This window comes from Nesoenas mayeri, assembly GCF_963082525.1.
Source record: "Nesoenas mayeri genome assembly, chromosome: 1".
NCBI lineage: Eukaryota > Metazoa > Chordata > Aves > Columbiformes > Columbidae > Nesoenas > Nesoenas mayeri.
In genome coordinates this window covers 144,476,735-144,493,556 of record NC_137541.1, presented here as the reverse complement: position 1 = coordinate 144,493,556, position 16,822 = coordinate 144,476,735, and the positions used below count along the sequence as shown (strand labels likewise).

At 40.5% G+C, this 16,822-nt stretch overlaps 1 protein-coding gene across 1 annotated transcript in view; it reads right to left on the bottom strand.

The window, feature by feature from the left end:
• ALCAM (activated leukocyte cell adhesion molecule) overlaps positions 1–16,822 on the bottom strand; it is a gene marked incomplete at both ends in the record, with an annotated part of 119,517 nt that overhangs the window by 22,649 nt on the left and 80,046 nt on the right. The window contains 5 exons of the mRNA XM_080363400.1: positions 884–1,066; positions 1,914–2,001; positions 2,408–2,472; positions 6,504–6,723; positions 9,500–9,600. Of these exons, the coding sequence (XP_080219526.1) occupies positions 884–1,066; positions 1,914–2,001; positions 2,408–2,472; positions 6,504–6,723; positions 9,500–9,600 (657 nt within the window). The remainder of the gene's footprint in view (positions 1–883; positions 1,067–1,913; positions 2,002–2,407; positions 2,473–6,503; positions 6,724–9,499; positions 9,601–16,822) is intronic.

Sequence of the window (16,822 nt, the reverse complement as noted above, 5' to 3'; positions counted from 1 at the left end):
GATGTCTGGACTGCATAATTAGAGCCCATCACTCCCCAAACAGAGGCTTTTATAAGCTGAGATATCACCTGAAGTGTACAGAAAGATAACACCTGACTGAGCATCACGCATATCTCCTGTTCCTCTTCATTCTGCTGTGACCTGCTGCCTTTTACAGTCCTTCAGAAGTGTCATTTTACAAGATTTTGAAATGCCCCTTCCGCCTTCTCTAACTGCTACCACCCTCTCTGACCTTTCCTTGACAGCCGTCTGTTTTCTTTACTCAAAGGAGAATTATGATTTCCACATCAGTCAGTAACACAGTAAGAGAGTTGCTTTAGGACTTAGGCAAGCTGTATATATTTATACAAATTCTGTACTATCAATATATAAAATATGCAAACGCTACATTTTAAATGTAAAAATCAGCATCTTACAGTTGTAGAGAAGCTATTATATTTTGTGGAAGGTAGTCTGCCAGCACTAGCTGTTTGGTGCTGATTTTGCAAAAATGAAAAACATTTGAGTATACTAAAAACTGTATTGTGTATTTATTGCATAATTCAGGGGGCACAGAGAGTCACTAATCAGCCACTCTAACTTCTGTCAAAGTTCTGAAAAGCCTGTTTCACTGCAACGTTTAGTGGTTACCACTTTCCTCTTGTCAATGGAATCTTAATATTCAGTATTCCACTGTTGGAAAGCAATAAATCTCAGATAAATCTGAAGATAAGTAAAAATTACACAGACAATGTACCTGGACCTCTTGCTGCAAACCACCTTTGAAGAAACCGTCTCGACAGCTGAGCAGCAATGTCTCTTTTAATTTTGTAAACTACCTCTGATCTTGCTTTTTCCCCCTAGGTAGACTTCATACAGCAATAGATGTTTTGTAATAACTTACAGTGAACATCGAAGACAATTGGTTCAGAATGTATTGTTTTCTGGCCAGATGGCCCATAATATGTCACCGTGCAAGAAAACTTGGCATTCACATCTTTCTTTGTTGGCATGTACTGAAGAGATGATGTCACGGTGAAGAGTCCAGTTGATCTGTCTACAACCTTTTGCAAATTTATGACCACAGCTGAAAAGGAAATACCATTTCAGTGTCACACAGATAGAATTTGCAACTTTTTTCCTACATTTTGTTGCCTGTTCTGTAGTTATTATCAGGCTGCAACACAACAAATTACACAAGAGACTTTACAAACAGTTTTCCTCTAGTATTGCCACAGACATATACCAGGAACATTTTATCAACAACATCCTTCTAACATACTGTACATTTTAAATCAAATTGAAACAAAAAACTAATTGAAAACTGGTGCATTTTTATATTACAAATCTCAGCTTAATTTGTGAGATAGATAAAGGCCAAAAGTACTGGCAAAACCAATTTTTAGAATCATATTTATAATTTAGTTTTGTAACCCTTCTCTATTTCATCGAAGGTAAAATATTGTAGTCTTATCAGCCTGTCAAAATAAAGGTTGCAACAGGGGGAAAAAAAGTGTTCCTCCTAAATATCCTAGAAAATAAATACCTGTATAAGCAGACAATGATCTATGTTGTCCAAGCCATAATATTAGACAGGTGTGAAACTGAGACAGTTAATACCTTATAACAAGTTGGAAATTAGATACAGGTTTCTACTAGCTACATAGGCTCAATAATAGCTTTGCAATAGCATTAACCAAGACAACCCTCCTCCCCATGATGTGGTTTTAAAGCCGAAACTGATAGAAATCATATGGTTTGGCTGGGTGCTCTGAAAGTCCTAGAAGTTTCCCTCCAGTTTTATCTTTCCATATGAGTAATTCTCCTCAAAGGCGCAATACATTAGACTAAATTAGAGCAACTCGTACACACACAGTTCTTAATGCACCCACCGCTCTCTGGATTCAGGGACGTTGGCCATTACTGAAACGTACCTTCTTCCACTGGCTGCAAAACTCTGCCGTTTTTGTACCACGTAACATTGCTTTTGGGATAACTATCTCTTGCAACACATTCTCCGAGCTGCAAAGCACATAGGAATTAGTCAGTTTTTCTCCACTATGTTTTACTGCAATTCTATTTTTGCTTATGCTGCTTTGAGTAAAAATTTCTAGAAAGTTCAAATGTTTAGCCTGAACATTTTTTTTTTTTAAAATAGGACAAATCCCATCAGTAAGGCTTAGGTTAAATTTGGAAGAGGGTTTGGTGGTGGGTCTAAGATCAGGATGTTTGCGGAATCAGGCAGGGCTAACAGAGTAGTGGGAAGGAAACTGCTCTGCACTCAGCCTGGTTACAGATCGTGATCTCTCACAGTCAGGGGTGCACACACACACCCTCTGCTCTCAGCCTCACCCCATCACCTCTTGCCATCAAAGGGACTTCAGGCAACCATCAGGCACATAACTTTGAGGAAGAACACTGCTCTTACCATTTGTAGCTTCTCTGTTTCCAGGAAGTCTGCTTGATGTAAGATTTCTGGTTGAGAGGGTTGTTCTAAAACATAAATAGGATAAAAGTACTAGTGGGGAGCACAAACAGCTGTTTGAAAAACAAGTTACTAAAAGACACATGGACTTTGAGATTAAATAGAACAATCTAGCTTGGTATAGTCTTCTTACTTACACTTTGCCATTAAAAGAAGAAAAAGTGAGATACTTCTAACAAACGGATTGAAAAGGAAAAATCATCATCTTAAAATCTGTCATACCTTCCATAATGGATTCCATGCATTCTGACAATATATATTTTAGCCAGGCAGACTAGTTCAGCACCTGGGAGGAGAGAACCTGATCTGATCTGTCTGATTTATATGATACACACACTGGAGAAGGAACCAGTGGTGCAGAAACTATAGCAACAGAAAAGTGGCTTTATTGTGGATATAACTGTAGCTGAGCTGTCACATTATAAAGGAACAAATTCAACCTAATCATTCTTCCAATGTTTATTTTTCCTAACTGGGCCTGTTACATTTAAGAAATTCAGATGATACAGATAAGTATAATTACTTCAACTGATTCTGAGATAGTTATGACTCTCTTAAAAAAAAGTAACTTTTTCTTCAGTGCCAGTATGTCCTCTTATTTACTTTTATTATGGTAGATGGACCTCTTAGCCTGCCAAAGTGGAGAATCTATCAGTGTTTCCATCATAAAAAACTACTTTCTAGAGACCATATAACTTGTCTGTTAAAATAGTTTGGCCTGAAGCCCAGAATGCAAATTTTTATCTCCAAAAGAGACAGTTTTGCCCATAATTTTAAAATAAGAGGGGAAGAGTGAGGGGAAAAAATAAATCAATGTTTATATAGTCAAAGAAAGTCTCTACACCCTAGCTATGCTGCTTGCTTAAATAAGCATACACGGTATATACTTTTCCAGACTGAAACATCCTTAACCATGTCAGCTCACACAACCTTTTTCTGAAATCAAGCTCCCTATGAAATAATGGATGTGTGTCAGCAATTACAGCACAAAGTGAACTTGACACCATCTTGCCAAAATCTCTACACACTGATGAAGTTACTAACGTGCATGTGTACTGCTCCTGTTGTCACCAGGACAGCAAGCCCACATGTTTCCAGACTAGTCCATCCCGCTCTGTGTACATGTGCACACGTGTGTGCACCTGTGCTTGTGTGCACACAAATGCACAGTTGTTCTTCACTTGGAAGACTACACCAGGATGCAATAAGAAGAGCCCAAAAGTAAAAGGCAATAACAGAAGCTATTCATTTGACACTTTCAAACAACTTTGCCTGTGGCAGAAACCAAAACCAAAGTCAAAGCCATATACAAAACCCATCACAATTTCTTCAAAGGGCTAATAAAGATTATTTTATTCAAAGATAAGTGCATGTTTATTTCTCTTTTGTTAGTTTTAAAGGAAAAAGCTTAACCTATTTTCTCTAAGAATCTGCCAAGAACAATGCTTTTTCATGTCAGTTCAAGTGAATGAGGCTCTGCAAGACCATTAACAGGCCTTCTGGTTCAGATTTTCAAGTCCCATGAACAGGCTGCCTGTCACAGTCACCACCTGATGAAACCAGAACACCTTTCCCCACCTTGGCATTGCTTCCTTTCATCTCTCATCTCCCCCAGGACTGCTTTGAGAAGACCTGCTCTCTGCTTTGGACACCCCTTGCAACACTGCTGCCGAGGGAAGGGGAGGAACCTCTTTGCATGAGCGCTCTGGTGATGGAACCTGTGCTCCCGCTGAGAGGCCACCACCTCTTCCCTCGGAGCAGCCTCCCAAAGCAGATGCGTGCCGCCAGTTTTCCACAGCCGCAGCATATGCACCAAGGTAATTCACTATAAAAGACTTATTTAGCATTTACTAGCTCAGCATCTGAAGCGAGAAGAAAATTTAAACTTGGCAGCAGCAGAGCCCACTTTGGTGGGTTTGCAACTTCAGCACACTGCTTATCTCTTGGCTTAAGAGCTTGCCAGAGTGCTCTGCAATTCTCTATAGGCCCTATAATAGGGGGGAAAAGAGCTCACTGCCTGCAAAAGTCAAGCATTAGTGTAGCAGGACAGCAGCCATGTCTGCTGGGCTGCTCCACTTTGGAAACCGGCCATTTAACTCCAGAAACAAAAATAACTGACAGGATCCATCTGGAAAGCTGGTAGAGCTTGTTTAAGTAGTCCAGCGAGTGGGACTAGCAGGCTGTACCTGTGCAATGAGCCATTTCAGCTCATTAGTTCTGAGTTAATCAGGTAGCACTGCTGAGGACATGACAAGCTCCAGTGAAACTCATCTTCAGTCACAACTTCTGGGGCACAGATGAGTGTCAGGTACACAAGACTCTTGGTTTATGAGGGTTTGCACTGCTGCAGCCTAGCTCCGTATCTGTGATTCAAGGAGTTAGAAACTCCACTGGTTAAATACATGAAGCAGGCTACTCTTAACTCTTTCCTGATTAGAACCAAGCAAGCAAGCAATAACAAAAAATGAAACCTCAAAAAACAGACTCAAGGAAGTTAAACATAAGGAAATGTTAAGAGAACCTTAAATAAAGTTCTGAACTCAAAATGAAAAACTGCAAAGGTAATTTTTTCTTGCAGTCCTAAGTTGGCCATATTGCATGTGTGGCATCCTCTATTCTTGTCTTCCTTAGTAAACAGAAGCTTTCTCTATTAGTATTAATGCATACAATAAAACATACAAGCTGTGCTCCATGGCTGAGTTAGCATTGTGTTAATATTTAGTACAGTACGCAGTAATTCAAGCACTTAGCATTTTGTTTCACCATATACCACTGTCTCATCTACATAGTTACTGCTATGCAGTGAGTAAACAAGATAATTCTTTGTCATTTCCTCTGAAGCACTGTGTTTACTGCGTGTTCTGAGCACACTCCTCCCTGTTGTCATTAATCCCATTGTTCCTGCAGCCAAACCGAAAGCAAAATGAGGGAAAGGAACTCCTAATCCAGCTTCAAGCTCATTTATGCCATGGACAAACTTCTGCCTAGACACCACCAACTAACTCCTTGACACCTTCTCCCTGAGAGAAGAGTAAGGGTGCCCTTCAAAAATATGAATTAATGTTTTCCAAGCAGAAGTGTGATCTGTTTGAAACTGCCCATTCTTGCAAGGAACGCGTTCCCACAACAGAGGCTTATTTTGACTGTGTAAATACACCTCTGAAGAGCAACAAAACCCAAAAAAAAAGCCATATAAACCCATGAAGCTGAGGAAGAAATCCACTGCAGTCACGGGGATACAAACTTGAGGTTACAAACACTAACCTCAGCAGACCTGTGCCCCTAAAATGGAGGAAGAGACACCTCCAGAAGCTGAGCCAGGGCTCAAGGTATTACATGTCTGCTCTGCATCAGCACTAGGAAGAGCCAGGTTTGTCCATACTCTTGTGCAAGCTCAGAGCAAGGCTGCGCCTCTGAGCACCTGGGTTTGCACCGCGGATCAGCCTTGCGATCGGTCTGTAGTGATATCAAATGCTAATCAACTTCTCTGTGCTCTAAAACAGAACTGCAGACTGGTCTTCCTCCTGATAATTCAGCAGGGGACAAAATAAGCATTTGCGGCTAGCAACCTCTTTTCCAGCTTCTCACTCGTTCACTCACAGCTCATATGGTTGCATCCCAGCTGCTCGGAGCTGGTTTAAACCTCTCCACTGATCTACCCCTGCAGACTGCACACAGTTAAATACTTCCCTCCTGCAGAAGAAACTCGCTCAGAGAACAAATGGAAAATAATCAGTACTAATTTTACATTTTTCATTTCCAAGGCCAAATGACATCACATAAGTGAATCATTATCAAAGCCTAAAATTCTCTTTGAGCCAGCACTTATCATGAATAAACTGCAAGTGCAGGCAGTTCTGTTACGTAAATGCCACCAGTAGAATACATTTTTGAAAGCTGCAGAAATTTGCTAGTCTTAGTGATTTACTCAGTCAAACTTACTTTCTTGCCTTTAATCTCTCCCTTAAACAAAAGTTTCTGTAATTCACAATTCAGATGCTGATGACTGTTAAGGGTAGTAACAACTAGATTTACTTACTGAAGACTTTGACTATTGTTGGCTCTTCGGAAACATCATCTTCTGTAACTAGCATACATACAAATCTCTTTTCGTCACTGATTCTTGCATTCTTGATAGATAATGTATAGTTTTCTGAGAGAATCAATCTGTCTTTGTATTCTGGTACATCATCATACTGTACATTTTTTTTTGTTGATGATCTGAAGGCAATAAATACTGGAGATCCATTTGGCATTTCCTGTAATAAAAGGACAAACACCTCTATTTTGCATAAACAGTCATTTAGAAATTCCTGAAGATCTGCAATTTGCACAAATCAATAATTTTTAAAAATGTGAAAACTACATCAGATGGCTTTTTTCCCGATTACCTTCTGCTGTATAAACAAGGAATTCAGTGTAATACAAGAGCTAGTTTAGGACTGCTGTGCTACACATTGAGAATATCATCAGTAGAAAGAATTTCGATCCTTTGACTCAATCTCAGCAAAGCATAGGGCTTTCTCTGATGAAAGCTAGTGGTTCTGGCACCACCTGCCACTCTGTGTATGAAAAAGTATTTGAAATAGAAGCATTCATGAGCTAGGCTCAAAAGCTCCAGTTTCCTTTTTTTCATGATTGTTTTACATATTCATATTGTTTGTCTGGGATATTCAGACTCCACTGCAAATGCAGGATTTAATCAGGCACAACTGCCTATTTTATTCTAAATTAGTTTTCAGCTTTTTTTTTTTTTTTCGTTCTTTTTAAAGGACCCAAGAGTTTGTGTCATGGGAGTATACATAAAATCAAATGTTGTTATTTATGCGTCTCAGGATAATCTGCAAAATATAATTTTCTAGACATCATCCTTATATTAATAAGTATGCAGCTGCCATCCTAAGAAGGAATATGAAGTTGACAGCCTTGCACAAACCTACCATATAAAATACTTTTTTTTCATGCGAGGCAAAGTTACAGGCTGAGTTCTGCAGGATTTCATCCTCCCCTGCCCTGCCACCACCAGAGCAGGGACAGACATTGTCTGCCTTTAAACAAACTGAGGTGAAAGGTTGACTCCATCTTCACGTACAGTATTGTGCTGGGGGCTGGAAGGGGTTTTCATTCCCTTTTATCCTTTGCACCTTGCAGCACTGATGTGAGTAGTGTTCCCAGTACAATACCTCAGCTTGACCGCAGAGCCCACAAAAGCATGACGATGCTGTGACAAGAGACTAGTGATGTCAGAGCCAGGAAGGGAGCAGGAGGCTTTCACCCTCTCTCACTTTTCACTCTCAGACTACTCTAGATGTCTAGCACACAGAAAGCAAGCTTTGCCTTGACTCAATACATGCAAAGTTGGCTTTCAAGCGCAAGTGAGCTCTTAACTCCACAAGCCTTTCCAGTGCACGAGCACACACAGGTAGATGCTGAAGGGAGCAACACCGGCTCCTGGCATGGTGCAAGTCTCCCAACACTCCTGGGCTCCCACCAGCAACCCGAGTTCCTACTCCCAAGGCAGCAGAGCAGAAAATGGGAGTTCCTCCTTCTTCCAATGCAATAATCACCTGAACAAAAAAAACCACAACCAAACCTTACAGCTGCTAAAAAAAAATGTTGTTATGTTGGGAGCTGCCCTGGGAGAATGGGTATCACTTTCACTTGGTTGTATGGGCTGTGTCAAAAATTTCATACAATGCCAGTTGGAGACATTTTTCTGCACGTTTCATGTCCCTTTCTATTTAGGAGAGGCTATAATGTCTCCATTTGCTGCTTGGTACTTGTCCGAGATGAGCAATCCAAATGCACCAGAAAGAGATAATGCATTTATTTTTCTCAAAATAGCTTTGCATCTTCATACAGATGGGCTTCTTCCAAAAAAAAGTTAGCAGACTAAAAACCACATTGCAAAATGTAGGCACTGCATCTTCTGAATGGTTATATTAAATAGTTCCACTGTCTCTTTTAAGGAAACATCCTCCACAGACTTCTGATTTTGTTTCCCAAAACACGTTTGTGGAGCAGGAACTCTTGAATGGATGAGGGTTGTAGAAGTTGCAAACTTCCAGGTCCCAGGGAAGGAGCCAGTGGGATTATGAAACATCCCTAGTGACAGATCAGCCTGCTGTAAAACAGGCTGGAGGATGCCATTTAAAAAGAGAGAACTATGTAATTTTAGATCCACTGTCAGAGTAAACATCATCTGTTCTTGCTGGTAACAGCTGGGTTTGAGCACGAGATTTAGATGAACTTTACAGTAGCAGGAAAACCAGTTGTCCTGAAATCAGTCTGAGAAGCAAAAAGGTTTTGGTATCCTGATGTTTTCTTCCACATATGCTTCCAGGTTTCATTTGACCTTGATTCACTTTTTCTCCTTTTGGCCCTGGATACTGATGGCATATCAGAGAAGTGCATCCTGCGGTGTTCCACTGCAGGCTGACCAAGACAACCAGGAGAGCATTGCCAGTTTTGCCTCTGTTCTCCATGTGCTAGAAAAGGCAAAGTGAAACCACCAGCAACTCTACTAAGGTCAGCTCTGCTTTCTTCTTCATCGTGCATTAAACACACTGAAGCATGAAGCAGTATTGGGGATTGGACTGGATGATCTTTTGAGGTTCCTTCCAATCATTAACATTCTGTGATTCTGTGACTCTCAGATCAACCAGACCCAGGGACAGCACTTTGCCAGGGACGTAGCACAGCCTGCTTCAAAAGTATTCAAATGTACAATGACGACTCTGTCAAGCAAGTAAGACACCACTGGGTAACATGCCAGATCTGTAATACAGGTTGGCAGAGAACTCCCAAATAATTATTTCTCTTGAACAATGAGATTAATTCCTCAAACCTCTAATCTATGCTTGGCAGAAATTGTGCAGATTGGAGTCTTGCAGTCTTATGTAAAACACAGGAATGAATGTCTTTGTATCTGAGTCAGAAATCCTATTGATTAGAGTCTTGTAATCTCACACACTAAGAATAAATACACGTCTCCTTATACCAGCTCTAGTGTATGTAAAGGTAAGCTATACTTACATATTTCCATTTTCCGAACAGAAGACCATCTGGTACTTCTAGACGACAAGGCATAGTGATAGTATCTCCATATACTGCATTTACTGTGTACAATCCCAGAGCTAGAGGAAAAACAGAGAGGAAAAAAAAATGAAGCATTTTCTTGAATTCCTATATACTAGCTAATGTTTGGTTCACAGCTATTACAAAAGCAAAGCCACCTCATTTGTAAATGGGTATTTTCCTGCATGTAGAATTTATCCCCAAACCTCTGACAAAACAGGATTTGTTTACCTAAACATTATGATCTTTTTGAATCCATGTTTTCTGCTGCAGTCAGTGGGAACCAAATAGATTTTCAACCAGGACTGCATCTGCACAACTGGACGAACATGTACGCTACAATCGATATCCACAGCTATTATCCCAAACTTAAAACTTGAAAAGGAAAATCCCTAAACCTTTATTTTCTTCATCTGAAAATAACAGCCGCTTCTGCCTGGACAGGTTATGTTGCAGCACAGCATTGTGAGGAGGCCAGCAGACAAGCAATGTTCTGACTGCTGCACTTCATAGAAAAGAGAGACTTATTTAAGTGCTGGGTTCCCTTAAACCTCAGAAACAAAGTAGTCCGCACATTTAGATTTTGGAAAAATAAAGTAAAATACTTCTACGAATTATTTAAGAACAGCTTTTTTTTGAAAACTCAGCACAATGTTATTGTGCTAATACATAAAAATTTACAGAATAAAATTGACCCACTTTATATTCATTGTCCAAAACATGTGAATTGAATGAAAACAACAGGCCCTAACGTGATGAACATTAAAATGCAAGGAAGTTTAAAGAAGATGTTACAACTCTATGCATTTTCTATAATGCAACTTTGCTTAGCTCCTGTTTTCTGTAGTTCCCCCTGCTCTTGGTGATGCTCGCTGCTCCTTACACCAGAGGGATGTTTTGCCTCTGGTGCTTGCCTGGTGTCACTGAGCAAGTGGCTGCCTGCTCTCACCCACTCATCTGCAGCTTTTGTCAGGGTCTTCTGGCCGGAGACACTGGATCTCCCCCTTTGCTTTCCTTTCATTTGCAACTGCAGCTACAAAACTAAAGGCTTACTGCCAAATAAACCTTATTTAAGAGAGAGCAGTAGCGTGTTAGTAATGTAGCCAGGGCTGCAGAAACACCTCGGCCTCTAGAGACATTAATTTTTCCAGAGATTTAGCCCTCTTGCTAGAGCTGGAAAAAGCAAACCTGTCCCCATGGACCCCCAAAAGACTGGAACCACAGACCCCTTATTTCTTCCCAAGTCTTGAGGGAGCCACTGGAGCTTGAGGAACTAAAGGAATGCAGGAGATAACAGGCAGCAATAGCCACACATATCTTAAAGTTTCTTTTCTTCACACCACTCCTTTTCAACTGAAAAAGTCATATCTTCTTCTGATTCTGTTACATAATTAGTCACAAACATATTTTAGGTGGATCATTCACACTATAAGGACTGCATGATCTAATTTGCTGTATGGTTTGCGAAGATCAGCTGTTTTCTAAATGACAAGAGCAGTTGGTCCACTAGATGGTGCTGAGTAAGTGCAATCTCTAAAAATGAAACAAAAATTTTTTTGAAGACCTATGCTATCTTCAATATTATGCAAATAGCGCTGATGTTTCATGAAGTCAAGCTATAAATGGAAGTGAAATTCAAAGCTGGAGCACATTTTTCCCTTGGCCCTCTCTTGCACTCATCCTCATTCTGATCTCCAGGAGGGGGACAATAAAGCTTCGGCTTTGCAAGTTGAATCCAAATGTTTATTTCTGCTAAAACTAGAAAAAGCAGTCCTTTTGGTTCCTTTCTCCCATGGGTGCAAAATTACAAAAGACTTGCAAACATATATTCAAGTAGAAAGCTGGTTAGTACCCGTTCAAATTCCAGTAAAGTGTCATTTAGTAATTTGAAATTCTGTAATAGTATTTTGCACCACATGGAAAAGAGAAACTACTCCTCCTGCTAGAAGATTTTCCCTGTCATCAGGGGAAAACAAAATGACTCTGTATGATCTGTAAGGTTGTTCTCTCCTAAACACCCCTTTAATCCCTGCAATTTGCTAAACTAACAAGTATACACTAGCAAAGACAACTGCCTCACAAGAGTGAATGAAACTGTTTCTGGAAAGGATTTACATTTTTAACATTTGGAACATATTACTGATGAGTAGCCTGATAAAGAGAGGCCTTTGATTTTAGAACTCTTTCATCTGAAGAGCATTCCTTGATATGGACAACTCTCCCTCAAAGTTATGTCTTGCCATAAATTCTGCCTAAACTAAAATCATACAGTCTTCTAGGGATTTGTTAACACAGAACCAGAAAGGCACAGGTTTTACTTTAAGTACAGAGAAATAGTCCTTAGAAGCATACAAGAGGCCCTACTGTAAAACTTCCTCCTCCCACCTCTGCAGCAACAAATCTACTACATTTAGAGAGTGTAAACTAGTTGGATTACTGCAGGCTTTCACAGCAAGAACTGCAGCAACCTCCACAAAACAACTTTGCAAACCTATACATTAAGAAACAAAACTAAAAAAATATCTTAAAAAAATTCAGAAATTACCCTATCTGTTGCTATTAGATATATCTGTAAAATGGTGGGATGAAGAGCAAAATGGAAGAAAATTACCACCTAACTATAGGACAGTGTTTACCATCAACCATCATTTTCTGAGAGCCCTTTACATAGTTTCCAGCTCATTCTAAGAAAAGGAAAATGAAAGCGGGATGTACAAATACGTAACAAATTGCTCCACGCCCTAACACAACACAGGGTCAATGCAAAGGCCACTGTATCTCATTAACTGCAGGAGGGTGCAAAGGCCTCTGTAGATGACTGCAAGTCATCTCTAGACATCATGCCCTGCCTTGCTGTATTTCTGATGTACCTTTCTGTAGCTAATTAAGAGCTCAGCCAGCTCTCCTGCATGATTTTCAGATGTTGTCTTCTAAAATTGAGCCAGTGCTGTTAATAACGACACTAATTCCGAGGCAGGATCTCATGCCACATACACTGGAAGAAGCTCCACTTGAACTAGGTCTTATGAGGAGCAGCTGAGGGAACTAGGGCTGTTCAGCCTGGAGAAAAGGAGGCTGAGGGGAGATCTTATCGCTCTCTGCAACTGCCTGAAAGCATGGAGGATGTTGGTCTCCTCTCCCAAGTAGCAAGTGATAGGACAAGAAGAAATGGCCTCAGGCTGTGCCAGGGAAGGTTTAGGCTGGATTTAGATTAGGAAAAAATTCTTCATGGAAAGGGTTGTCAGGCATTGGAACAGGCTGCCCAGGAAACTGGTGGAGTCACCATCCCTGGAAGTGTTTAGAGGTGCTCTTGGCAGTTAGATAGTGGTTGGACTCGGTGATCTTAAAGATCTTTTCCAACCAAAATGATTCTATGACTTACAGATACTTATCAGGTTAATCCAGCTTACTGGGGCTGTCGCAGAATCACGCAGAATCACAGAATGTTAAGGATTGGAAGGGACCTCAAAAGTTCATCTAGTCCAATCCCCCTGCCGGAGCAGAAACACCCAGATGAGGTTACACAGGAAGGTATCCAGGCAGGTTTTGAATGTCTCCAGAGTAGGAGGCTCCACAACTCCCCTGGGCAGCCTATTCCAGTGTTCTGTTACCCTTACTGAGAAGAAGTTTCTTCTCAAATTTAAGTGGAACCTCTTGTGTTCCAGTTTGAACCCATTACCCCTTGTCCTACTGTTGGCTGTCACCAAGAAGTGCCTGGCTCCATCCTCGTGACACTCACCCTTTACATATTTGTAAACATGTCCCTATGCAGGGACATGAGTTGGACTTGATGATCCTCGAGGGTGCCTTCCAACATAGGACATTATATGATTCTCTGTCTTTACATACACGTTCAAGCAGTCTGAGGTGACTTAACTAATTTCCTCCTCCTTGATCCAGAGCTGAAGAAACTCTGTTTTAAATCAGATTAAACCTTTCCACATAGGTTCAGACACAGGAAGAAAGCAGTAGCACTAGGGGTCTTATGACTCAGAGAAAAATCCTCATAGGACACTGACAAATTGAGACAGCATTCAGTGTTAATGCTGTTAATTACACTACTTTTCATGTCCTCGTGGCAGTGCTAACTGGCATCCTTCTTTGTCTTGTGTGACAAAAAGATCTGACTACTTGATCAGAGGTGTAAAGAAAGACGAGGGGCTGTTGTTATTTTAGATCCTTGCCAAGAGTATATGATTGCAGGTCATAATTTAGACTATTACTTTTAAGTCAACAGGGTCATATAACAGTAATGGATAGAAGGTGAATATCTAAAAATCAGGATATTGATCTTTCTTTCTTTCTCCAAGGAAATAACAAAAGCTGTAGCAAGTGTGTGGAGAGTAGCCATGTTTTTCTCCTCTGCCTGCCATTTGAAATACTGAATATTTTTCTTGCTGGAAACACCTTTTTTAAGTGCTTAGGAGTAAAATTTTTGTAACAAATGTAAAACAGGACAAACATCTTTTAGATGGAAGATCCAATGGAGACTATAAACCTGTATCTGAAAACTATGACTACCACCCGAGGTAACTGCTTGAAATTCGTCTTCCCCAGCTTGTGTGCCTCACAGCACAGCTTACTTCACTTACTAAAGCACTGGAATACTGGGCAGCTGAGCTTCCCTCCGTACCCTGGAGTCCAACGATTTAAATGGTGTTTTACACGTACAAAGAAGTCCTGTATTTTCCTTCTGCACCTAATTTTTTACTGCTGATGCTTCTGCCCCAGCGGGTTCAGCAATGGTGCTTTCCATTACATTTTCTGGACCCAAGGAGCAAGGTCTCATGACCAGAGCACAGCAGAACGTGTTGGCCACTACTGTTCTTTACAGCAATCATCAGCAGAAAACCAAGGAGGTCAATTAGCAGCTTCTGAAATTGAAGTGTCCAAACCCAAAAGCTATTATGTCTATTTAGCACCTACTTTGGAAACTACGAGCTCTGAAGTAGCAACAGGTGGATTTTTCTTTCTGTCCTCCCTACAACTTCCTAAAAGGATTTCAGGTATACAACTTATATGCAGGTCCTCTTGAGCATCCATTTAGGTATCAGCCAGGAAACATCAGCATTTCACAAAAACAATAACTGTGTTACATCAGGAAGTCACCTTTTACTAACAGTAATTTTTCTGTAGCTTTTTTTTTCTTTTTCTTTTTTTTTTTTAATTATTATTTTTTTTAAGGACAAAGCGGTATATGAATGACAGCTGGTTGCTGGTGCAATGCAAAACATATTAGAAAAAACTATCCAGCTTTGAATAAATGAGACAACACCCGACAGTAGGTATATACTGTTGCAGCTGTTGATTCTGATAATGCCTTAAGGTGGATTTTAACACTGAAAAATTTTCCATTTGATTAAAAGACCTATTTAGAGAAAAAAATAGGAGACTTCACAGAATCACAGAGTAGTTAAGATTGGAAAGGACCTCTAGAGGTCATCTAGTCTAACATCACTGCTTAAGCAGGGCCACCTACAGCCAGTTGCCCAGGTCCATGACCAAACAGCTTTTGAATATCCCCAAGGATGGTGACTCCACAAGCTCTCTGGGCCATCTGTGCCAGTGCTCAGTCACCCTCACAGAAAAAAAGTGTTTCCTGATGTTCAGAGTCATGTCCTATGTTTCAGTTCGTGCCCATCGCATCTTGTCCTGCCACCGGGCAACACTGAAAAGAGACTGGATCTGTCTTTGCATTCTCCCACCTTTCTCATTCTTTCCTTACGTGAGAGATGCTCCAGGCCCTTCAATATCTTCATGGCCCTTCACTGGACTTTTTTTCAGTATGTCCACCTCTCTCTTGTACTCAGGAGCCCAGAAATGGACACACTGCTCCAGATATGCCCCCACCAGCGCTGGGCAGAGAGGAAGGATCATCTCCCTCAACCTGCTGGCAATACTTTCACTCATACAGCTGAGGTTATCATTGGCCTTCTTTGCTGCAAGGCCACATCGCCAGCTCATGTTCAACTTGGTGTCCATCAACACACCTTTTTTGCAAAGCTGCTTTCCAGCTAGTTGGCTACCTTCCATGCTTCATGGAAATGGGACTTTTCAGACAGGACTCGGCTTTTAGCTACTTTCTCTCCTTCTCTTTTCCTTGCCTGGCAAAAATGGCTTTTTTGGTAAGAAATCTGGTAAACTTTCAAGACATTCACAACACTGGTCATGAGAGTAGAGAAGAGAAAATACAGCAAACGTAATGGATCTCATGTTTCCCTACCTGAGCCTGACAAAGTCAGCTGAAAAAACAGCAAGTCCTGTGTGGATGTAATGGGACTTTAATAATCCTTTCTGTTAAGCCACAGCAGCCTGGGAGCCAAACACTGCTCAGTTTTGAGTAAGCCTTGTGATCCAGCTCACTTTCCTGAAAACAAGCCTCTTTGCAAAAGCTACAACAGGTACTCTTACACACAGCTCACACAGATGTGTTCTGGGTCATTAATCTTCTGACATAGCCCAGAAAACACAGGATACACTTCAGGACGTTAAAAGACTGGTTAAAGCAAGCAAAAAAATGCTAATGCTTGTGTCACCAGAATTCATGCATATGACAGACCCCATCTCAGTTTGGTGGTTACAATCATTCCTTGCTTCATATGCTGGGTATCAAAATTGGGAAGCAGGGCAAACACTTCCAAGAAAATTCAAACATTGATTATCTTCATCAAACAGATATGATTAAAGACAAAAGAGTGTGTGTTTATGGATATGTTATCTGATACAGGTTATATAAATAGTGTATTGTTTCTTATCTCTACTTGTTTAAATAGTGAAACAAATCCACACATGGCTGACTGGGACTTCCAAAGGACTATTAGTTAGAAGAGAATCGCCAACAGTATCCAAGAGAGAAACTAACTGCAGACAAACATATTCAACAGTATTTAATGCAACATACACTTGTAAAACAACATAACACATAACAGAACTTGCTGAGGGTTTTTTCTTACACTTTATCTCAGCATTCCTTCAATAAGCTTTAAACCCTGAATAATATTAGAGTGCAGGCAATTTTAATACTAAAGGAAAAAAAAACCCACAACCTTTTATCATTTTATAAGTACTGATGCAATGGACAGCAATTACCCTTTCAAATCATCACTGCTAACTTGAGCTCTTTGGAGATGTGAAACAACTGAATGAGAATGCACAATTAGGGTTTGTTTGTTTGTTTGTTTGTTTTTTAAGATCCAACTCAAAGCATGGTTGTGACTCTTGAAGATGTTGAGTTCTTTTTTGATGATCCAGCCAAAGAAACACCTACTTAAGTTCAAAGAC